This window comes from Carassius auratus, chromosome 48 (genome assembly GCF_003368295.1).
Source record: "Carassius auratus strain Wakin chromosome 48, ASM336829v1, whole genome shotgun sequence".
NCBI lineage: Eukaryota > Metazoa > Chordata > Actinopteri > Cypriniformes > Cyprinidae > Carassius > Carassius auratus.
The window spans coordinates 9,529,292-9,554,830 of NC_039290.1; the positions used below are offsets into that span (position 1 = coordinate 9,529,292).

Sequence of the window (25,539 nt, forward strand, 5' to 3'; positions counted from 1 at the left end):
ATGTCTTGAGTATCAGCTTGACACCTGTCATCACTAGCCAATCACAGAGTAGGAAAGCATGTTGGGCGGGGCTCCTGACAGATGAGCTCTCAGGGGGCGGAGCTTGCAGACGGTCAGTGATCAGACACACAGCAGCAGGACAGCAGGTATGTCACACATTAAAACACTTCTAGTTTCACTGGGTTTCTCGTGTGTTAGGGTTTTTGGAGGTCTGATATCTTCTCACGTCACTCGTAATGTCAGTTGTGCTCGTTAAATGTTCATTTTAACGGCTCTTATCAAGCACACACAGACCTGTGTGTGTGTGTGGACATTGGCTCTCTGTGTGTGTGTGTTTGTAATAGAAATCAATATGTGCAGCAGGAGAGTAAATACAGCTTCAAAGGCAGAACGAGGATCTTCTGAAGTTCTGAAATCACACGAGGAAGAAACTTCCAGAGCTTCTGTTGGTGGTTTAGTTAGTGGTTTGTGGTTCGAGGTTGAGTAAAATATATTTTTTAGGAGGAATATGTCTCAGTTCTGGTCTCATATCGTCAGTCTGCTGCAGATTCATTCGGCTCGTGAACTCATGCAGAGATTCCCAAACGTTTGGTCACTTTTTGAGCTCAAACATTTGCTTGAAGCCCTGTGAGATATTAACTTAATATTTTAATAATTTAACAACTCATTCACGTTCTCGGTTCTCTGATGTCAGTTATGATATGTAGGTTAACAAATCATTAAAAAAAAACTTTTTTTTATAGATTCTATTTTTTTATTCATTGTGATTTTACATTTTTATTATTTAATTAATTACTAATAAGTGTTTTATTTTTGTGATTTTTAAAAAATTTTTAATTAGACATCTTAATATTTTAATAATGATTTAATACTTTTTTTTGTTTTATTTTAAAATCGTTTGTTTAAATTTTACTTTTTTTGCAATTTAATACATTTTTAGGAAGTTTTTATTTGAAAATGTATCGTTTAATTTTACATGTTTGTGATTTAATGCATGTTTTCTAATGCTTTATTTTCATTTATTTTAAAATCATTTATTAAATTTGACATTTTTGTTATTTTATTTTTTGTGTGTGTTTTAATTTGACCTTTTCATGATATCACTTCTTTTAGTGTAGAATTTTCATTTGCTTTATCATATTTCATGTTTTCTAGCTTGTTTAAACTAATTTCTGTGATTTTAAACTGAATCTTCAGATATTTTTCCTCTCCAGCATGTTTAAATATTTTAAATCACTATGTTTTGTCTAGATGTGTTTAGAGTTTTTCTTTGGTTTCTCTGCGGGTTTTGAAGCTGCTGGAACAAACAAATAAACCTTAAATATAATAATAATAATGCACTTTTGATAGATTATGTCACATGTTTTTCATAGAAGCTTTTCAGTTTTTCATGTTCTTTAACACAGCTGGATGCTGGATCTCAGAAATCGGAAAAAACTGATTTAGTATTCATCAAACAAATTAAACCAGTGTAATTCATACTCAAAATATGCCACAAACCTGTAATAAATAACACCAATGTATCTAATCCCATTTTATTAACCAGTGTCATTGCTGATGACCTTCGATGATCCAGTTTAACCATACTAATAAGCAAAAATGACATATACACTAATAATCGTTCTTCATAGTTTTTTTGTTGTTTTTTTTATTGCCGAAGAGTGTTGAACCTTCTTCTCCTGTGTTCTACTGTACGGACGAGAATATGTGAGTGAGTTTGAGAATGTGTTTGAGTGAGTGTGAGTGAGTGAGTATATGTGTGTGAGTGTGAGAACATGTGTGTGTGAGTGAGTGTGAGAATATGTGTGTGTGTGAGTGAGAATGTGTGTGTGAGTGAGTGCGTAGAAGTGAGTGAGAATAAGTGTGTGAGTGTGAGAATGTGTTTGAGTGAGTGTGAGTGAGTGAGTATATGTGTGTGAGTGTGAGAATGTGTTTGAGTGAGTGAGTTAGTATATGTGTGTGTGAGTGTGAGAATATGTGTGTGTGAGTGAGTGTGAGAATATGTGTGTGTGAGTGAGTGTGAGAATATGTGTGTGTGTGAGTGAGAATGTGTGTGTGAGTGTGAGAATATGTGTGTGAGTGAGTGAGAATGTGTTTGAGTGAGTGTGAGTGAGTGAGTATATGTGTGTGAGTGTGAGAACATGTGTGTGTGAGTGAGTGAGAATATGTGTGTGTGTGTGAGTGAGAATGTGTGTGTGTGAGTGAGTGCGTAGAAGTGAGTGAGAATAAGTGTGTGAGTGTGAGAATATGTGTGTGAGTGAGTGTGAGAATGTGTTTGAGTGAGTGTGAGTGAGTGAGTATATGTGTGTGAGTGTGAGAATATGTGTGTGAGTGAGTGAGAATGTGTTTGAGTGAGTGTGAGTGAGTGAGTATATGTGTGTGAGTGTGAGAACATGTGTGTGTGAGTGAGTGAGAATATGTGTGTGTGTGAGTGAGAATGTGTGTGTGTGAGTGAGTGCGTAGAAGTGAGTGAGAATAAGTGTGTGAGTGTGAGAATATGTGTGTGAGTGAGTGTGAGAATGTGTTTGAGTGAGTGTGAGTGAGTGAGTATATGTGTGTGAGTGTGAGAATGTGTTTGAGTGAGTGAGTTAGTATATGTGTGTGTGAGTGTGAGAATGTGTGTGTGAGTGAGTGTGAGAATATGTGTGTGTGAGTGAGTGTGAGAATATGTGTGTGTGTGAGTGAGAATAAGTGTGTGAGTGTGAGAATATGTGTGTGAGTGAGTGAGAATGTGTTTGAGTGAGTGTGAGTGAGTGAGTATATGTGTGTGAGTGTGAGAACATGTGTGTGTGAGTGAGTGAGAATATGTGTGTGTGTGAGTGAGAATGTGTGTGTGTGAGTGAGTGCGTAGAAGTGAGTGAGAATAAGTGTGTGAGTGTGAGAATATGTGTGTGAGTGAGTGTGAGAATGTGTTTGAGTGAGTGTGAGTGAGTGAGTAAATGTGTGTGAGTGTGAGAATGTGTTTGAGTGAGTGAGTTAGTATATGTGTGTGTGAGTGTGAGAATATGTGTGTGTGAGTGAGTGTGAGAATATGTGTGTGAGTGTGAGAATATGTGTGTGAGTGAGTGAGAATGTGTTTGAGTGAGTGTGAGTGAGTGAGTATATGTGTGTGAGTGTGAGAACATGTGTGTGTGAGTGAGTGTGAGAATATGTGTGTGTGTGAGTGAGAATGTGTGTGTGTGAGTGAGTGCGTAGAAGTGAGTGAGAATAAGTGTGTGAGTGTGAGAATATGTTTGAGTGAGTGAGTTAGTATATGTGTGTGTGAGTGTGAGAATATGTGTGTGTGAGTGAGTGTGAGAATATGTGTGTGTGAGTGAGAATGTGTGTGTGTGAGTGAGTGCGTAGAAGTGAGAATAAGTGTGTGAGTGTGAGAATATGTGTGTGTGAGTGAGTGAGAATGTGTGTGTGTGAGTGAGTGTGAGAATATGTGTGTGAGTGCGTGTGAGTGAGAATGTGTGTGTGTGAGTGAGTGTGAGAATATGTGTGTGAATGCGTGTGAGTGAGTTTAAGAATGTGTGTGTGAGTGTGTGAGTGAGTGTAAGAATGTGTGAGTGAGTGAGTGCGTATAAGTGAGTGAGAATAAGTGTGTGAGTGTGAGAATATGTGTGTGAATGCATGTGAGTGAGTGAGAATGTGTGTGTGAGTGAGTGAGAATATGTGAGTGTGTGTGAGTGAGTGTGAGAATATGTGTGTGTGAGTGAGTGAGAATATGAGTGTGAGAATATGTGAGTGTGAGAATATGTGTGTGTGAGTGAGTGAGAATGTGTGTGTGAGTGCGTGTGAGTGAGTGAGTGAGAGTATGTGTGTGAGTGTGAGTGCATGTGAGTGTGAGAATATGTGTGAGTGAGAATATGTGTGCACGTGTGTGAGTGAGAATATGTGTGTGGGTGAGTGTGAGAATGTGTGAGTGAGTTAGTATATGTGTGTGTGAGTGTGAGAATATGTGTGTGTGAGTGAGTGTGAGAATATGTGTGAGTGTGAGAATGTGAGTGAGTGTGTGTGTGAGTGAGAATATGTGTGTGAGTGTGTGCGCGTGAATGAGTTGTTAGTGTGAATGCGTGTGAGTGAGTTTGAGTGCATGTGAGTGAGTGTGAGAATATGTGTGTGAGTGAGTGTGAATGCGTGTGAGTGAGTGTAAGAATGTGTGAGTGAGTGCGTATAAGTGAGTGAGAATAAGTGTGTGAGTGCGTGTGAGTGAGTGTGAGAATATGTGTGTGTGAGTGAGTGTGAGAATGTGTGTGAGTGTGTGAATGCGTGTGAGTGAGTGAGAATATGTGTGAGTGTGTGTGAGAATATGTGTGAGTGAGTGTAAGAATGTGTGAGTGAGTGCGTATAAGTGAGTGAGAATAAGTGTGAGTGAGTGTGAGAATATGTGTGTGTAAGTGAGTGTGAGAATATGTGTGTGAATGCGTGTGAGTGAGTGAGAATAAGTGTGTGAGTGCGTGTGAGTGAGTGTGAGAATATGTGTGTGTGAGTGAATGAGAATATGTTTGAGTGAGTGTGTGCACGTGAATGAGTTGTTAGTGTGAATGCGTGTGAGTGAGTTTGAGTGCGTGTGAGTGAGTGAGAATATGAGTCTGAGTGTGTTTGTGCAAGTGAATGCGTGTGAGTGAGTGCATGTGAGAATATGTGTGTGAGTGAGGGTAAGCGTGATTTCACGAAGTACAACATGTTCTTGGATCAGTATCCTTGTTGATCCTGGAACAACATTCCAATCAATCAATCAGAATTGAGATATAACTTTTCAGAAAATGTCTGTTTTAGGCTTATAACCAGAGTTTGGTGCTTCTACACCCTTCTTAATCAGTTACCATGCCCCTCTGATTTTAGGAATTAATTTGGGTAGTTTTAGGTTTAGGGGTAGGGATTGGGTAAAGTCTATATTTTTGGACAATAATGTTGATCCAGGATCATCAGAAGATGTTGATCCAGGAACATGTCTTACTTTGTAAAATCATCACTGTGAGTAAGTGTGTGAGTGAGTGAATGTGAGAATGTGTGTGTGTGTGGAGAAGAGAGTGCATGTGAGAATATGTGAGTGAGTGAGAATATGTGTGTGGGTGTGTGTGTGAGAATTTGTGTATGTGAGTTAGAGTGTGTAAGTGAATGTGAGAGTATGTGTGTGTGTGTGTGTGTGTGTGGAGAAGAGAGTGCATGAGAGAATATGTGAGTGAGTGTGAGAGAGTGCATGTGAGTGAGTGAGAATATGTGTGTGACAATTTGTGTATGTGAGTGAGTGTAAGTGAATGTGAGAGTATGTGTGTGTGTGAGAGTATGCGAGAGAGTGTGTGAGTGAGTGGGAATGTGTGTGAGAATGTGTGTGTGTGGAGAAGAGTGCATGTGAGAATATGTGAGTGAGTGTGAGAGTGCATGTGAGTGAGTGAGAATATGTGAATGTGAGTGAGTGTGTGTAAGTGAATATGAGAGTGTGTGTGTGTGAGTATGCGAGAGTGTGTGTGAGTGAGTGAGAATGTGTGTGAGAATATGTGTGTGTGTGTGGAGAAGAGAGTGCATGTGAGAATGTGAGTGAGTGAGAATGTGTGTGAATGAGAATTTGTGTTTGTGTGTGTGTTATTGAATGTGAGAGTGTGTGTATGTGTGTGAGAGAGTGTACGATAGTGCATGTGAGTGAGAGTGTGTGTGTGTGTGTGAGAGAGTGACTGTGTGAGTGTTTGAGAGTGAGTGTGTGAGAATGTGTGTGTGAATGAGTGAGTGTGCATGTGAGTGAAAATATGCGTGTGTTTGTGTGTGTTAGAGAAAGTGTGTGTGTGTGTGTGAGAGTGAGTGAGTGAGTGTGTGAATGAGTGAGTGTATGAGAGTGTGTGAAAATGTGTGTGTGCTAGAGAGAGTGAGTGTGAGAGTATATATGTGTGTGTGTGTGTGTGTGTGTGTTAGAGAAACTGGGAGTTTGAGTGTGTGAGTGTGTGTTGCTGGTGTTCGGTGCTGGCGGGTGTGTCTCTGGTGCTGTGGTTTATCTGTCGCTGGTCAGCAGAGATAGACTGAGGAATGCAAGAGATGTTGGTGATGTCGTCAGCGCTGGGACTGATGGGAAATGAGCTCAAGCTCGGCTGATGTTGCATCACATCTGTTGACTTTACTGATCCGGTCAAAAACACAGGAGTTTCCAACATGACACAAATAATCAACAGTCATGATGTGATGCTGAGAGACGATCTCCCCGTGGAATAAACTCTCGTTAGGATCAATGACAATTAAAGAGCATGAGACAGATGTTGTGTTTCGTACAGGTTATCACTAGCTATTTATTGTGAGGTATGTATAACTAGCTGTATATAAAAACAGTGGAACTCTGTTTAATGTCTCTAAGTGTGTGTGTGTGTGTGTGTGTGTGTCACAGGTGTTGAAGGATGATGGATTCTGTCACAGGTTTGATGTCTGGGGTAAGATTCATTCAATAATCTCTTCATTATTTCTTTCATCTGCTGGTCACCGTAAACATATATGCATTACTTTTAATTTTAAAGTCTTTGAACTTCTTCTTTCTGTTTTTGTATCTGGCAAATTTGGTTATTATTATTTAAGGAATATTTTGTATTTTTACACACACACACACATACATACATGAATATATATATGAATACATCTTTTTTATATCTACATAATTTAGATGATTATTTCATTTTATTTGTATCAATTTAAACTAAATGAAAATAAGAAATATTATGTCGGCCTCTAGCTGGAATTAAAGTTTACAGTTTTTAAATTTAATTTTATTTCAGTTAACTATTATTTTGTTTCCAGTAATTTTTTTAATGGTTTTAATTTTAGTTAATTATAATAGTTAAAGACTATAATTCTCATGTGACTGTGTGTTATTATTATTCTACTTAAAACAGTGATAGTTGAAATGTCCACTGTATGTTTATTACTGTAAACACATTCATTGTGCTTTTATTTTGGAGTTGATTGGCAGTTGATTGTGTGTGAGCAGGTGGCAGGGGGCGGAGCTCAGGCGAATGAGGGTGTGGAGGAAGGGGGCGGAGTCAGGCGGAGAGTCCCTCCGGTTGAGCTGAAGCTGGTCCCGCTGGAGGAGGGGTCAGAGGTCACGCTGAACAGTGACATGATGATCCTGCATCGGCAGATGGACCGCAGGAAAGCAGCCGTCTACCTCACACTGAGCGGCCTGCTGATCTTCACTACAGGTTTAACACACACACACACACACACACAGTAGTTTTTATTTTTTTTATTTTTTTTATAATGTTTTGCTCCTGCAGTGCAATGTAAGGTCATGGGATGATTCCAGTGATAGTGTGCTGTAATGCTCTAGGATCAGTGTCTGGTCTCGTCCACAGCGTTCCTGCTGGGATACGTGGCGTTCCGTGGAATGTGTCGTCTGTGCGGGAACGAAGGGGATCTGATTCCTCTGAGCGACGCGGCGGGAGCTCAACACTCGCCCGAGGGAGGAGTCATGTACATGGCTGAGCTCAGAGAGATGCTGAAGAAATACCTGAAGGAGGAGAGGATTGAGAACACACTCAGGTCAACAGCTGCTGCTCTTCACTGTCTGTCACGGCTTTAGAAATAGAGTAAATCTGTAAATAGAAATAGAAATAAAGGTAACATGACTAAACATTACATTAAAAAAGTCACATGAATGATTAAACTTTTTTAAAATGTAAAAAAAAAACCATTAAATAAAAAATGAATTTAATCATATATTTTTTTAATTAAACAAATAAATTATTTTAAAATGAAACAGTCAAAATATAACATATATTTATAATATGTGTGTGTGTGTATAATTATAACACTTACTAAAAATTAAACATAAAAATATACAATTTAAATAAATCAAATTATTTAAAAATTAAAGTAAATAAAAAAAACATTTCTGAAGTCATAAAAATGTCTAATTAAAAGATTTCTTTAAAACAGCCAAAACAAAACAAAAATTCTAAAAATTAAATCATAACATAGTATTTTAAAATAAAAAATCTAAGTCAATATAAACACAAACAAATATTAAATCATAATGTCAAATTAAATCAAGTCTTTTAAATTAAAACAATAAAAGAATACAAAATATTTAATCATGAAAATGTAAAATAAAAATGTGATTATTGTACCAAAAAATGGTAATAATTCATTAAATATTAATATTTTTATGTATAAAATCTTAAAATAAACCCACAAAGATAATATATAAAAATAAAAAAACATTTTTCTTAACCAATTTACCAAAATGACTGGTAAGAACTTAACGTGTTGGTGTTGATGTGGTGTTTTGGTTCAGGCGTGTGAGCCGGGCGTCTCATCCTCCGGGGTCTTCAGAAGGAAACGCAGTGGCCAGAGAAATCCTCCAGAACTTGCAGAACCTGCGCATGGATCACACCTGGACCGACTCGCACTACGCCACGCTGCAGTTTCCCTCCAGGTGAGCATCTGTCTGCCATTCGCTGAGCCAGAGCCACTTCAGCCAATCACACGCCTGCCCTGCTCCCACAGGACGAAGCCCAACATGCTCTGGTTCGTCGATTCCGAGGGGGCGGAGCTTGAGGAGATTCCGCTGGACAGCGAGGGATACTGCGCCTACAGTGCCACGGGAACAGCCACGGTAACCCTGGCGACCGCATACACACACACACACCAGTGCAGCGCATCAGTAGTGTGTGTTGAGTGTGTGTTGTTGTGCAGGGAGGTGTGGTGTACGTGAACTACGGCCGGCGCGAGGACTTCGAGCAGCTGCGTGTGCTGGGCGTCGCCCTCAACGGCTCCATCGCCGTGGCGCGGGTGGGAGGAGGCGTGAGCTTCGCCGAGAAGGTGTGGCTTGCTCAGGAGGCGGGGCTTGTGGGCGTGCTCATCTACCCTGACCCCGCCGACGTCCCGCAGGATCCACGGCGACTCGGCCTCCCACAGCAACGCCGTCATCTCTGAACACGTACACACAGTGTATTTTATTTAATCTACACAAAACACTTACTAAAAATGTCCATTTAAAACATATTATTTTAAATTCAGTCAATCAAAATAAAGCGCTAATAATTGAATTACATAAATGTCAAATTAAAATTAATTATTTTAAAACAATGAGAGACACAGAAAAATTGTATTCACAAAAATACAAAAAATTTGATTTTTAAAACATTTTTATTTTTCATGTTCCTGACTCTTTCCTTAATAAATTATAGATAATTTAGTTATTAAAATTATAAATGAATTAGATAATTTTCTTATACAAATATTTTATTGTTTTATTCTTTTATTTTGAAAGAATATAAATTTATAAATTATTTATTTTAGAAAAATATTTTTATAATCTACTTTGTGCTTTTTTGTGAGAATTCAAAAATCTTATTTCATATTATTTTTTTAATGTTTTTATATTGCTAAAATATATATATATATATATATATATAATTATAGTTTAAAAAAAATATTAAATAGTCTCTTTTTATTACTTTTTTCTTAGTTTTTAAGAGTTGAAATTTACCAGAATTTGTCTGTTTTAAGACTTTATTTACTCCTTTTTAATAGATTTGTAGAAGTAGCTAAAACTGTACTTTTCATAAGAATTTTTGTAAAAAAAAAAAAAAAATGTCATAACATTTTGTATTAATAAAGTCCAAGGCTAGTCAAACTTCTTTAAGAGAGAATCCCAGCGCAGTATCATCAAACCTGCTGAAGATGATCAGGTCCATGCATATCTGTTCTCTGAATGGTGTTAAAACGTGTCTGGAAATAATCATTTCCTGTCACCGCAGGTGCATCTGGGCTCTGGTGACCCGTTCACACCTGGATTTCCCTCCTTTAATCACACCCAGTTCCCGTCCACCCAGTCCTCAGGCCTGCCAATCATCCTGGCTCAGCCAATCAGCGCCAACGTTGCTTCCAAACTGCTCAGGTAAGCCCCGCCCCCTTTCATTGCTCGAACCACACCATCTGAATCAGGCGTTTTATGTATGTGTGTGTGTGTGTGTGTGCGTGTTTCAGTCAGCTGTCCGGCACTGCTTGTCCGCGGGGTTGGCAGGGCCGGCTGCCGTACGTCCAGTGTGTTTTGGGGCCCGGCTTCACGGGGGCCCGGCGAGCGCAGGGTGAAGATGGCCGTCTATAACACCATGAAGCCAGTGCTGCTCAACAACATCTTCGCCTCCATCGAGGGCAAGATCGAACCCGGTCAGACCGCCGCTCACGCTGAGAGTTCACGAGAACGGTACACCAGCAGAGGAGTATTAACCAGCCGTTTGTGTTCCTCTCAGATCACTACATCATCATCGGGGCCCAGAGGGACTCGTGGGGCCCCGGAGCCGTGAAGTCTGGAGTGGGGACGGCCCTCCTGATGGAGCTGGCCAGGACCTTCAGCAACATGCTGGAAAACGGTAAAACCTTCAATCTGACTTTATAATTCACAAATTGTCCTTCTTCAAGTCTTTCTTCTTTTTCTTGTTTTATGGCGGATCGCAGAGTTCTAAAGTGCATTAGCGCCACCTATCTCTCAAATGGACCATTGACACTATCTACAATCTCAGTTAGGAGTGTCAATGGTCCACTTGAGAGACTCGTACTGATCTGTCTGATGGTCTTCAGGCTTTTACCCTAGACGCAGTTTGCTCTTCGTCAGCTGGGATGGAGGAGATTTTGGGAATGTAGGCGCCACCGAGTGGCTGGAGGTCAGAACTGCACTCAGATATTCACAACAAATACTGTACGATGGATGGATGGATGGATGGATGGATTAATGGATGGATGGATGGATTGATGGATGGATGGATGGATGGATGGATGGATGGATTGATGGATGGATGGATGGATGGATGGATGGATTGATGGATGGATGGATGGATGGATGGATTAATGGATGGATGGATGGATGGATGGATTAATGGATGGATGGATGGATTGATGGATGGATGGATGGATGGATGGATGGATGGATGGATTGATGGATGGATGGATGGATTGATGGATGGATGGATGGATGGATGGATGGATTGATGGATGGATGGATTGATGGATGGATTGATGGATGGATGGATTGATGGATGGATGGATGGATGGATGGATTGATGGATGGATGGATGGATGGATGGATGGATTGATGGATGGATGGATGGATGGATGGATTGATGGATGGATGGATTGATGGATGGATGGATGGATGGATGGATGGATGGATAGACATGTTGACTGTGTTGTTGACATCAGTGTGACTCTGTATTTTCAGGGTTATCTGACCATGCTGCACCTGAAAGCAGTGGCGTATTTCAGTCTGGATCAGGCAATACTGGGTAACACACACACACACACACGCACACAGAAACACACAGGCACACTTTTCTACGGCAGAATAGCTCAACCCTGTGTGTGTGTGTGTGTGTGTCTCTGTCTTTCTCTGTGTGTGTGTGTGTGTCTCGGTCTCTGTCTCTGTGTGTGTGTGTGTGTGTGTGTGTGTCTCTGTCTTTCTCTCTGTGTGTGTGTGTGTGTGTGTCTCGGTCTCTGTCTCTGTGTGTGTGTGTGTCTCTGTCTCTGTCTGCGTGTGTGTGTGTGTGTGTGTCTCTGTCTTTTTCTGTGTGTGTGTGTGTGTGTCTCGGTCTCTGTCTGTGTGTGTGTGTGTCTCTGTCTGTGTGTGTGTTTGTTTCTGTGTGTGTGTGTGTATGTGTCTCTGTCTGTGTTTGTGTGTGTGTGTGTGTGTGTGTGTGTGTGTCTTTGTCTGTGTGTGTGTGTGTCTGTCTCTGTCTTTTTCTGTGTGTGTGTGTCTTTGTCTGTGTGTGTGTGTGTCTGTCTCTGTCTTTTTCTGTGTGTGTGTGTGTGTGTCTCGGTCTCTGTGTGTGTGTGTGTGTAGGTGATGATGTCCTCTCAGTCTACTCCAGTCCTCTGCTCGCGGATCTCATCGAAGGAGCCATCAAACAAGTCTGTGTCTCTTACAGCTTCCTCTTACAGAGCTCTGTGGCGCTTCTGAAATTCTGCTTCTCTGTGAAATGTTACAATCCAGAAATATGTGTCTTGAGAATGCTGTCTCACGGTGAGTGTGTGTCTCAGGTGGAGCATCCCAAACACACGGGTCAGTCGATTCTGTCTCTGGTGCAGCGGCAGGGCGGCTGGAGGAACATGTGAGTCCCCGTGTTCAGATGAGTCTGTTCTCCTCAGAGTCGCTCTGATCCCGTTCATCTGTGCTGTTTGTTTGTGTGCAGAGTGAAGCCGTTGTATCTGAACAGCGGCGCGTACAGTTTCACAGCCTTCGGAGGAGTTCCTGCCATGCAGCTGCATTTCACTGAAGTAAAGTCAACTCTAGTAAACTCTATTAAAGTCGCTCTTAGAGTCACGTGATTTCTGCTACTTTTTTAAAAAATCAGTTTACACATTAATGACAAATTGCTTCCGTTTCTTATTCGTAAGTCACTTTGGATTAAAGCGTATGTTAAATTAAGAAAAACAAATGTAAATAAGTGAGATTCCTGAGATGAAGTTTTCTGGAAGTCTACTTAAAACAATTTCTAATCAGTTTCTATAAAAATATTGTGCAGCACTATAATCAGAAATGTTTCTTGAGCAGTAAATCATCATATTATTCTGATTTCTGAAGATCATGTGACACTGAAGACTGGAGGAATGATGATGAAAATACAGCGGAGCATCACAGAAATACATTACACTTTGATTTGAATTCTAATAATATTTCGCTAGTTTTACTGTATTTGTGATCAAATGGTGTGCAGGACAGACTTCTTTCTACTACATTAAAGAATCAGTGGTGTGTGTGAGGAATAGTAGCATTGTCTGTGTGTGTTCAGGACGCTCGTTCGTACCCGTTCGTCAACACTCAGCTGGACAGCGTGGGGCGTCTGCAGGAGCTTCTTCAGGGTCGTCTGGGGTCAGTGGGGCGAGCTGTAGCTGAGCTGGTGGGTCTGATGGTCCTCAAACTGTCCCATGATCAAATCCTGCCACTGGACGTCACCTGCTACAGCAACACAGTACAGCAGCTCAGCTCCAAACTCAGCCAGCACACCGCACAGCTACAGGTGCACACACACACACACACACACACACACTGGTGTATGAGGGATGTAAGCGTTGCAGTGGTTTAAGCTGTGTCTCACCTCTCTCTCTCTCTCTCTCTCTCTCTCTCTCTCAGTCCCGAGGTTTGTCTCCACTGTGGGTCTTCAGCGCTCGAGGGGATTACAGCAGAGCCGCCAAAAACCTCCAAGAGGCCATAAAGAACAGCGACATCCAGGACGAGAGACTCACCAGACTCTATAACACACGCATTATGAGGGTGAACAAACACACATTATACATTACGACCTCAGAGATATATGATATATATGAAATATTTACTGGAGATTTTCATTTAATATTTCAAGAATTTAACACCACATTTGCATGCTGGTTAATTGTCACATGACTTGCCAAAATGTTGGTGCATCACTATTTTATGGAAGCTTATTTCCTCAACAAAATATCTAAAGTAAATCAATAAAACTATTTTTTGCCAACTTTGTATCTCAATGCTGATCATTTTTTTTTTTTTTTTGCAGATTTGACTTTTGACTTTTTCAGGCCAAAAAAAAATTATGTCTTAAAATTTGAAAGATTTTATCTCATGTTATAAACTCGCAATAGTGAGTTAACAACTTACAATTCTGAAAAAAATATAAAAACATAATTGAGATATAAAAAGTCATGAACTCGCAATGACACTTCGTCTCAGAGTTTATATCCCACTATTGCACATCTAATTATTCTGACTTTTTTTCTCAGAATTGAGAGGAAAAAGTATAAATTGTAATATAGCTCGCAATTACAGGGCAACAATCTGAATTGTGGGAATCGTAATTAGTTTTATTATCTCTTGTTCTTTATAAAAAAAAAAAAATTATTCCTCAGAATTGGGAGATATAAAGATAAACTTTTTTTTTTATTGTCTCCTGAGAATTGTAATTGCGAGTAAGACTTTTGTTTTCAGAATTGCACATACACAATAAGCAATAGTGAATTAAAATCTCGCAATTCTGAAGAAAAAAAATCTGAAAACAGAATTGAGAAAAAAGTTGCAATTATCTTGTATTCTCGTAATATTTCGACTTTATTTTTGTAGTAGGCCTATTACAACATAATTCTCGAAACATTTTGACTTTATTCTCGTAATATTTCGACTTAAATCTCGTAGTAGGCCTATTGCGACTTTATACTCGAAACATTTAGAGATATATTAGAATCTTAGAATTTTTTTTCAACGTGTCACTAAAACGCCATAGTTCAATTGAAAAAAAAAAAAAACTAAAAAAACAATCTGTACTGAGCAATAAAAACGTCTGCGATCAGTCTGGACGTCTTACAGAATATATTCCGTGTTCCACTGATGGAAGAAAGTGACACAGGTTGAGATGGACATGAGGGGGAATAAACGAGGACAGAGTGACTAAAGCTGCATGTGTTTGTTTCGCGCAGGTGGAGTACTACTTCCTGTCGCAGTACGTGTCAGTGGTGGAGACGCCGTTCCGTCACGTGTTTAACGGCCGTGGAGATCACACTCTGAGCGCTCTGGCCGATCACGTGTCACTCCTGCGCTCCGCTCCGCACCTGTTCAACGAGGCGCGTTTCCGCCGCCAGCTCGCGCTCTTCACCTGGACGCTTCAGGGCGCCGCGAACGCGCTCAGCGGAGACGTCTGGAACATCGACAACCCGCTCTAGAGCTCCACACACGGCCTTCAGCCTCTATTTATGCCCTAGGAGCTGCTCAACACTTCTAGTGATGTTCTAGAGACCACTGAACATTATCTCCTTGTAAATTAATTCTTAATTAACAGTTATGATTGAGAAGAGATTCTTTTTTTGTTACTAAGTGATAATGAGACTCTTATGAATGTGAGCAGTAATTATCGAGAGCAGTGACTCTCATAATTATGACAGTCGTACTGTCGTCCAATCAAGAAGCAGCATCTGCTATCGATCGACTCTGTGCTGTCACGTGACCTGATCAGCTGATCATGTTTACTGTATTGATCAGATATTGATTAGATTCTTATGAATTTACGCACGTGCTGTATGGTGCACTTCAATAAAATGTGTTACTTTTGTGTCAATTTCAGTCTCATTGTAATTTTCAGATGCATTTGAAACATTCAAAGGTAAATATATCCATGTTTTTAATTAAAATAGCTCTGGTATTTTTTTTTTTTATATATTTTAATGTATTGCGAAATAAGGTGAGGATATTTATCCCTGTATAGAAAGCCATAAGATAGCAGAAATACAAAGGTTTTGAACAGCAAGTTTTTTTTTTTAAGAAAAGCCTGCATTTATTTGATCAGAAATGTAAAAAAAAATCCCGGAAATTATGTGTGAATCTGTGTTAAAGTGTAATGTATTTCTGAGATGCTCCGCTGTATTGTCAGCATCATTCCTCCAGTCTTCAGTGTCACATGATCTTCAGAAATCAGAATAATATGATGATTTACTGCTCAAGAAACATTAATTATTATTCATATTTAAAACATCTCAGGGGAATTTTTTCAGGTTGCTTTCTTGAATAGAGAGTTCAAAAGAACATACATTATGAATGTCTTCATCATCATCACTTTTGATCAATTTAATGCATCTTTGTTAAATAGTATTCATTTTTATAATTTCTCCCCTTCCCCTCTTTTGTATAATGTTAAAAAAGCTTTTTATTTCAGATAAATGCTAATATTTAGATCTTTCTATTCATCAGATAATCCTGAAACAATATATTCTGCTGTTTTAAATGTTAATAATAATAATCTTCATGTTTCTTGAGCAGTAAATCATCATATTTTCATGATTTCTGAAGATCATGTGACACTGAAGACTGGAGGAATGATGCTGAAAATACAGCGGAGCATCACAGAAATAAATTACACTTTAACACAGATTCACACAGAAAACAAATGTTTACATTAGAATAATATTTAACTATTTTTACTGCTTTTGCTGTGTTTCTAATCAAATAAATGCAGGCTTGGTAAGCAGAAGAGACTTCTTTAATAAAATAAACAACAAATAAACTCGGGGTCCGTTTCTGAGGCATTTACTTCATGACTGATTACTTTCATGAATTGTTTTTCAAAACCATAACAGAATTGGAGGATTATATACACTTGTGTAACATTAAGAACAGAATCCAGCTCTGGTAATAATATAGGACTACATATTGAGATTATTATTTTTTTTTAATGTAATATTGAATTTAGATGAATGAATTTGGTTTATGTGTTCTTAAAACAACATTATATTTAGCAGTCATTAAAATATTAAAATGACATTTTTTTTTTAAATTCAAATCCAAACTAACGAAGGCCTAAATAAAATTAAAGGAGAAAACTGAATTAAAATGTCATTTTTAACACCGATACACTATAATAACAAATGCATGCACTGTTTATTTACACTTATTTCCATGCAAATTATATCTTGAATCTTAAAAGTTAAATATGAGTTTCCATTAATTTTCTTTGACTCCAGGATCCTGATCTTCTTCACCGGTGCTAGCTCCGCCCATCATGATGTCATATCCTGTGGAGAGAGAGGAATTTGTCTTTTTTAAACTGAGGTGGTGTTATAATATTGTAGCAGTAATATTTCAGATATATTTTCCTCTGACAGTGTGTGGGACTCACAGGCGTTCAGGTGAAACGCTTGAGTGATGTCACTCAGATCTGAGGAAATCTTCCCCGAGGATTGTTCTTCATCTCCGTTGCTCTCCTCATTGTTCTGCTCTTCTTCACTTCCTCCTTCAACCTCTGCATCTCCTCCTTCCTTCTGTTCTCCATCCTCGATCTCTCCATCACCCTCTTCGTCTCCTCCTTCCTCTTCCTCCTCTGCTTTCTTCTCTTCCTCGCAGTCGCTCTGAAAAGCATCAGGTTTTGTCGAGAGGCTAATGAAGGGAAACCGGTTGAACAGCTTCACTACTTCAGTCTCTGTTTGAACGGCTAAAATCATATTTGGATTCAAATCTAATAATGTTGACAGGTTTGTGTTACAGGTACATTTCAACGAGTTCCCTGTAAACAAGTCAATAGTGTGTGTTTGATGAGTGTGTGTGTTTATGTGTGAGTGTGTAAGTGTATGCATTTCTCTCTCTCTCTCTCTCTCTCTCTGTGTGTGTGTGTGTGTGTGTTTGATACCCCGTTGTCTTCTTCACTCTCTGATCTCGTCACTCTCCTCCGCTGCATCTGTTTGTATCATGACAGAAACAGTGATGTTGATTTAGCATCATGTCCTGAAGTACCCCTCAAATACTAATAATACAACAAAACAGACACAAGCATGTACTACTTCATCTCTTCTACTTCAAACATTCATATTCATTTCAGTGAGATTCAGAGTATTTCTGATATAAGACTTCAAAGACAGCAAGGAGTTTCAGCCCAGATCTGGCCCACATCTGGATTTCACGTGGGCCAGACGTGGGCCGGATCTGGGCCAACACTGTGTTGCTGTCTGGGATTAAACTGTCCTTCATTTGACCGATCATTTTCTGGAAGAAAGTAAAATCACCAAACACACACTTACAGGCAGCGAGTGTCCGAGCGCCAGAAGAACCGAAATCAGCAACGCAATCTTCATCCTTAAAGACACCGTATAACAATCAAAGCAATCAATAAAGCGTCTTCAGGGTTTCTGCGGGTCTTAAAGTCTTAATTCATAAATCAGAACAGAAGATCTTCAATTCATAAAGCCGTGGCATTAAATGTTGCATGCACTGCAAAAAAAGATATGCCTCAGTGTTTTGTCTTGTTTTCCAGAGCAAACATCTTAAATGCATGCAAGATGCATTTACGTACTTGAGATGCAAAGTGAAGATATGAAGTCTTTTTAACGCTTAACTTGTTGAGTTTATTTTTTAATCAATTTCTCAAAAAACAAGACTTCATATCTTCAATAATTCTGCATCTCCAGTAAATGTTTGAACTGGAAAATAAGACAATTGTCTTTAATGCATGCCTTAAACTCTCTCAACTTGATCAAAAAATAGTCTTAAAAGTCTCAAACTGTAGCCTGTAGACACTCTAGTTAAGAGCAGGTGATTGCTTCTTACCTGTGATGGACCTGAAGAGCTCAGTTAGTCAAACACGGAGAGCAGCAGGAGATCACGAGCTGAAGGTCGTCTGGATCTCCTCGATCTGACCGATGGCTTTTAAAGGAGCTTTCCGAGATGCGGGGGCCGACAGACAGACGATGTGTGTTTTAATGAACATAACTGAGCCCCTATAAACATCTATTTGTGTCTGACCACAGGCAGACGGGCTGAAAAATAGCTCTTTTGTAAACTGAGCTCATTGCCGGACGCTGATATGAATTTTGATTATACAGATGTTTAATATAAACGTTTTAATTTCCCCTGTGAGACAATCACAGCACTTTTGTGGGCAGATTTAATTGAAAGTGAGATCTTCAGGACGTGTGGGCATTCTTCCTCCAGATCGCTCCTCGTTGTGCTGATGATGCAATGAAAAACCACAGGAAACTGTAAAAATGTGCCGTGACCTTCCTTTATTAGAGAGGAACTTCATTTGCAACTGAAGCGCTGATTTGGAAAATGAGTCTTCCAGATGCGTTTTCAAAGCTGGACACATCTGGTTCAGGAAAAACAAAAAATAAAAGATATTTTATCATAGATAAAAAGTTATCTGCATTGTTTACGGTCTTTTTGGGCAGGGTAAGTGATATTTAAACCATTTAGGTGTGTGTGTCTGCTGCACACTGATGACACAGGTGACAGATCCAATACAAAATATAGCTTATTTCTTTATGAATATAATTATTCAGGAATGATATTACATGAACGTATTAGTATCTGAAAATGGATTTGAATATATTACAATGAATAATACAATATACTGTACATAGTCATTTATTTCTCTTAATAAATTCAGATTTCAGAATTAGCACTTTGTCGTTTGTTATATATATATGTTGAGGTCACGTCCGTCTGATGTTTATCATGTTCATAATGTTCGCTACTGTAATGGACGTAGCCTTTTAATAAGTAGGGGAAATTACCGACATTTAACAAAAAACGGTAACATGCCTAGGGTGTTAGCATTGTAATAATGTTTATAGATTTATAGACGCTGACTTGTTAGGTGATGTTTTCTCATTAAAATCATACAATCTCCTATTAATTCAATAGAACGTTTATGCACTCTAGGGATTACCAATATGGCGGCGCGCCGGCTTCATTTCAATGACGCCATGAGCAATCCACTGCTCAATCATCGTTGCTAGAAAAATTTGTTTCATTTACTGTGTTTTTTTACCATGGTAAATACATGCTGAAGCGGCGCTTGGATTTGCGTCTGCTTATTTTTACTCCTCTTCGTGTGAAGACCATCGACTCTGCCTGCATGACTCCACCGAGCAAGGACACCGAGAAGACATTTAAGTATTGCTTTTCTCCCCTTTCTTTACTTTTTGTATAGCTTATTCTCAAATACTTATTTAGGTCACTTGTAGTCACTATGTGCTTTCAGATCTCTACTATCAATACTAACACTTGGAGAGCACGCTATGAACGTCGAAAGCAGATCTATCTCAAAAACCTACGGCCTGTCCCTCTGACCTCTACAACTACACTCTCTATTCCAGTTGGTCTCTGGAACTGCCAGTCTGCAGTTATCAAAGCAGACTTCATTTCTTCTATTGTTACTCATTCCGTTCTCAACCTCATATCCCTAACTGAGACTTGGATCAGACCTGAAGACACTGCAACTCTTGCAGCCCTCTCCACTTATTTCACTTGTTCCCACACTCCTTGTACGACTGGGAGGGGTGGAGGTACTGGTCTCCTCATATCAAAAGGATGGAAATGTGAAAATTTTCTCCATTCTGTCACCGATGGAGTTTAGGTTCCTTGCCGCTGTCGCCTCTGGCTTGCTTAGTTGGGGTCACTTCATCTACAGCGATATCATTGACTTGATTGCAAATAAATGCACAGACAATATTTAACTGAACAGAGATGACATCACTGAATTCAATGATGAACTGCCTTTAACTATCTTTCTGCATTATTGACACACTGTTTTGCTAATGAATGTTGTTCAGTTGCTTTGACGCAATGTATTTTGTTTAAAGCGCTATATAAGTAAAGGTGACTTGACTTGATCTTCAACTATCACCCACAGGTAATGGTTCAGTTGAATCACTTGCAATTTCTGTAACCCACCCTGTTAAAATCCACTTTGTGATCATGTATCGCCCCCCAGGTCAATTGGGAAACTTCTTGGAGGAGCTGGATGTGCTGCTATCAAACTTTCCTGAACATGGTACTCCTCTGGTACACACTCCAACGCAGGTCACCTTTTGACGGAACCTACGCTCACTCTCTCCATCTCGCATATCTTCTGTGGTTTCATCCTCACTCAGTTTTCAGCTCTGGACATGAACAGTGCTACTTACACTCTTTGCTCCACTCTAACCTCTTGTTTGGACAACGTTTGCCCACTGTCGTCTAGACCAGCACGAACCGCCCCATCTGCCCCCTGACTGTCTGAGGTTCTCCATGAACATCGCTCTAAACTCAGGGCTGCAGAGAGAAAATTGTATAAAACAATAAACTCTACTGACCTCAGTGTGTATCTGTCTCTCCTCTCTTCCTTCTCTGCAAATGTCTTCACTGATAAAAGATTATACTACCTAAACAAAATTAACAGCTATTTTGATGCTCGGACACTCTTTAAAACTGTTAAGGTAAGAATGATGGAAGACCAGGGCGAGATGCAGTTAACAGTCTTAAATGATTAAAGTAAATTGTCTTCACTGATTAATTGGAACATAAATCACAGGCTTCAAACAGAACCAGAACAGAAATTGTCAGACGACTGGATCTAAGAAAATCTACATAAACTTCCACGAGGACAGAGGCAGGGACCCCGAGATGCATACAGCCAGTCTGAAACAGTGAAGACAGCAGGCAGAGTGAACAGCCCAGGGCAGGCGCTGAACAGGTACTCTGCAAACAGGCACAGCTGGATAATACACAGTCCATTGGCAGTATAACTCACAGTAGAAATAAGGATTTCACAGACAAGACAGGACTAGGGAACAGACGTTTCTCACAAGAGGTCATTGAATAATCCGACAGCAAAACAGGGCTAGAAAGAGGGAATAAGAAGCAGAGACAATCAAGGGCAAAAGATGGGACAGGTGAGGAGAAGGGAACGAAAGTGGAAACAGCTGAAAGCGATAATGAGCGGAGGAGTGGATGTGTGTGCGTGATAATGTAAGTGAGTATGTGACCACAAGAGGGAGACAGAGAAAGAGGAGAAAAAACCAGGATCATGACAGTACCCCTCTCTCAACGAGCGCCCCCTGGCGCTCCTGTGGACAACTGGCGGGACCGGAGGAAATCATAGATGAGTGAAGGATCCAGGACGTCCCGGGAGGGAAACCAACTTCTCTCCTCAGGACCATACCCCTCCCAGTCGACCAGATACTGATGACCGCGTCCCCGATGGCGTATGTTGAGAATGCGGCGAACCCTGTAGATAGGGGGATCATCAACAAGACTAGGGATGCGGATCGGGCGAGATGGGGGACGGATGACAGGTTTGATGCAAGAGACATGAAACACGGGATGGACCCGGCATAAATTAGGCGGAAGGTGAAGCTTTACTGCGACAGGATTTATGACCTTAACAATGCGGAATGGTCCAACAAAGCGGAGAGACAATTTACGTGATTCGGACTGGAGAGGTAAATTTGAAGTGGATAACCACACTCTTTGACCGCAAACAAATTCTGTGCCTATTGGCCGTAACTGTCATGCGCCTTCTAGCTCGACAGAGAGCAGATCGCACTCTCCTCCAGGTGCGTTTGCAACGGCTAATAAAAGCTTGCACTGACGGAACATTAGATTCGGAGTCTTGGGACACAAATATCGGAGGTTGATAACCGAGACAGCAATAAAAGGGAAAGTTGCTGTGACCATGATGCAGGATTCTGAGGGTGAGACTGTGAAGCATACGGGCGACAATTTGATTAGTCCGTTCTGCTTGACCGTTCGTCTGGGGATGAAACACGGACGAATGGCTAACGGATGCCCCAATCAGGCGACAAAACTAAAAAAATTGAGAAGAAAATTGGGGGCCTCTATCAGACACAATATCAGTAGGTAAACCATGTAGCTTAAAAACATGATCAACCATGATCTGGGCGGTCTCCTTGGCAGAGGGGAGTTTAGCAAGTGGAATAAAATGGGCCGGCTTAGAAAAACGATCTACCACGGTCAGAATAATGGTGTTACCCTCTGAGAGAGGAAGCCCGTTGATAAAGTCGAGAGCTAAGTGAGACCACAGTCGTGTAGGAACCGGTGACGGACGAAGTAGACCGGCCGGAGGGGAATTGCCAGTCTTAGTTCGCACGTATCGCACGTATCGCAGGGTGCAATAAATCGTAGCACATTTCGTTCTAAAGAAGACCACCAAAAGCGCTGACGGATAAAAGTGAGGGTGCCCCGGACACCAGGATGGGCTGTCAGTTTAGAGGTGTGTCCCCATTTGAAGGACAGCTCGACGCACAGATACAGGAACAAAAAGGAGCCCCTTAGGACAGTTGCGCGGGACTATGACATGAGAAAAAGAACGCTTAACCAGCATCTCTATTCCCCAGACGGTCATGCCAACAACATGACCCGGGGGAATAATCTCCTCAGGCTCAGAAGACGAAGAGGAGTCAAAAAGATGAGATAGCGCGTCAGGCTTGACGTTTTTGGTACCCGGACGATACGAGATGGTAAAATAGAAACGGGTAAAGAATAGAGCCCAGCGGGCTTGACGAGCGTTTAGTCTCTTGGCCTTGTGGATATATTCTAGGTTTCGGTGATCTGTCCAGACAATAAAAGGAACGGGAGCTCCCTCTAGCCACTGTCACCATTCGCCTAACGCTAGATGGATGGCGAGTAGTTCGCGATGCCCCTACTTCAGAGGCATCGACCTTGACTATAAATTGTTTAGAGAAGTCAGGTGTAAGAAGGATAGGCGCGGTAGTAAAACGAGACTTTAGAACGTCAAACGCAGTCTGCACAGATTCTGACCACCTAAACTGGGACTTGACTGAGGTCAGAGCTGTAAGAGGACTGAAATTTAGTATAAAATGATGATAAAAATTTTCAAACCCGAGAAAACGTTGTTGCGCGAGGCGGGAGTCGGGCACGGGCCAATCAGTAACTGCCTGGACCTTAGCTGGGTCCATACTAATCCCCTCTGCCGAGATGACTGAACCTAGGAACATAACTAAGGGGGCATGGAAAGAACATTTCTCGGTTATCAACCTCCGATTTTCCAGTAGCCGCTGAAGGACACGACGCACATGTTGGACGTGCACCTGGAGTGATGGCGAAAAGATCAAAATGTCGTCGAGGTAGACGAACACAAAGACGTTGAGCATGTCCCGTAGGACATCATTGACTAAGGCTTGAAAGACCGTGGGGGCGTTTACCAATCCGAAAGGAAGACCCGGTTTTCAAAGTGCCCTAGGGGCGTGTTAAACGCGGTCTTCCATTCATCCCCCTCCTTGATACGCACTAAGTGATAGACGTTGCGTAAATCGAGCTTTATGAAAATCTTAGCTCCCTGCAAGACTTCAAAGACAGATGACATCAGTGGTAATGGATAACGATTCTTGAGAGTGATATCATTTAAACCCCTATAGTCTATGCAGGGACGCAGGGAGCCATCTTTCTTTTTAATAAAGAAAAAAACGTATCCCGCTGGAGACGAGGAAGGAACGATGGTAACGGTGTTGAGCGAGTCAGATAGGTATTTTTTTCGAGCACCTCCCGTTTGGGATCGGATAATAAGTGTAGTCTACCCTGGGGGAGTGGGGGCGTTGTACCTGGGACAAGGTCTATACTGCAGTCATACGAGCGATGAGGGTGGAGTCTTGTAAATCTAAGAGGGGAATACCTTGTTCCAAAGCCCAAGTCTCGTCAACGAAGTTCCCCTCCATCCCCGAATCAAGCAATGCAGAGCAGGAAACTGATGATCCCGGCCAGCGGAGGTGTACGGGAAGGGCAGTACAGGACTTAGACGGAGAGACCCATGATGTAGCGCTCACCAGTAACCCTCAACCAACTGAAAAGCGCTGGCTTTTACTGGGCACCTAGAGACAAAATGATCAGCGGCAACACAGTACATGCAAAGGTGATTCATAATCCTGCATTGGCGTTCCCATGTGGATATACGAAGCGCCCCTAGCTGCATCGGCTCAGGATCAGCAGCAGATGGCAGTGGGTCGCTGCGGAAGCGGAAAGTAACGAAGCCTCCATTCTGCGAGCCCTTCGTCGCATGTCGAGGCGTCTTTCGACAAGGAGAGCCAGCTCGACAAGGGAGTCGAAACTGTCAAGAACCTCTCAGACAAAGACCTCATCCTTAATGTCAGAGTTCAGGCCCTCAAGAAAATGGGCGATTAGAGCCGGGCCGTTCCATCCACTCGATGTGGCCAGGGTTCGAAACTCAATTGAAAATCTGTGACTGACCTCTTCCCCTGGTGCAAGGCGGATAGGAGGTGGGATGCTTCGTCACCATGTGCGGACCGGTCAAAGACTTGGATCATCTCCTCCTTAAAAAGAGAAAACTTGAAGATGCAGTCCATCTCTGCCTCCCAGTGGTCTCATGATGGTAGTGGTGGAACTGTTAAAGGAAATGTCTTCACTGATTAATTGGAACATAAATCACAGGCTTCAATCAGAGCCAGAACAGAAATTGTCAGACAATTGGATCTAAGAAAATCTACATAAACTTCCACGAGGACAGAGGCAGGGACCCCGAGATGCATACAGCCAGTCTGAAACAGTGAAGACAGCAGGCAGAGTGAACAGCCAAGGGCAGGCACTGAACAGGTACTCTGCAAACAGGCACAGCTGGATAATACACAGTCCAATGGCAGTATAACTCACAGTAGAAATAAGGATTTCACAGACAAGACAGGACTAGAGAACAGACGTTTCTCACGAGAGGTCATTGAATAATCCGACAACAAGACAGGGCTAGAAAGAGGGAATAAGAAGAAGAGACAATCAAGGGCAAAAGAGGGGACAGGTGAGGAGAAGGGAATGAAAGGGGGAAACAGCTGAAAGCGATAATGAGCGGAGGAGTGGATGTGTGTGCGTGATAATGTGAGTCAGTATGTGACCACAAGAGGGAGACAGAGAAAGAGGAGAAGAAACCAGGATCATGACAAAAACTTTCTCTTCTCTTCTTAATCCACCTCTACCTTCTTCTCTATCAACTCTTACAGCTGACGACTTTGCAGTTTTCTTCACAAATAAGACAAGAACCATCAGTGACCAATTCTCCACACCGAAGACTGGGGATAACTTCACAACGACCAATGCACACTCTCTCTCCTCCTTCTCCCCACTCTCAGAGATGGATGTTTCCAAACTCATCCTGTCCAATCATCCTACTACTTGTGCACTTGATCCGATCCCCACTCACCTCCTTCAAGCAATTTCTTCTTCAGTCATACCTTCACTTACTCGGGTAAGTCCACTGCTTAAGAAACCATCTCTAAATCCAGCACTTCTAGAAAACTACAGACCGGTATGCCTTCGTCCAT

General features: G+C 41.2%; 1 protein-coding gene across 1 annotated transcript; it reads left to right on the plus strand.

Annotated features, from left to right (window-relative positions):
- Positions 1-11: 11 nt before the first annotated feature.
- LOC113065797 (transferrin receptor protein 2-like) lies at positions 12-15,044 on the plus strand. The gene is given in 20 exon segments (XM_026237326.1): positions 12-146; positions 6,359-6,401; positions 6,953-7,163; positions 7,317-7,503; positions 8,258-8,398; positions 8,470-8,578; positions 8,659-8,874; positions 8,876-8,902; positions 9,726-9,865; positions 9,955-10,033; positions 10,035-10,137; positions 10,221-10,340; positions 10,549-10,631; positions 11,186-11,249; positions 11,804-11,871; positions 12,001-12,071; positions 12,153-12,237; positions 12,753-12,980; positions 13,094-13,234; positions 14,410-15,044. Coding segments are annotated over 19 exon segments (2,349 nt in total). The 5' UTR covers positions 12-146; positions 6,359-6,368; the 3' UTR covers positions 14,653-15,044.
- Positions 15,045-25,539: the final 10,495 nt, after the last annotated feature.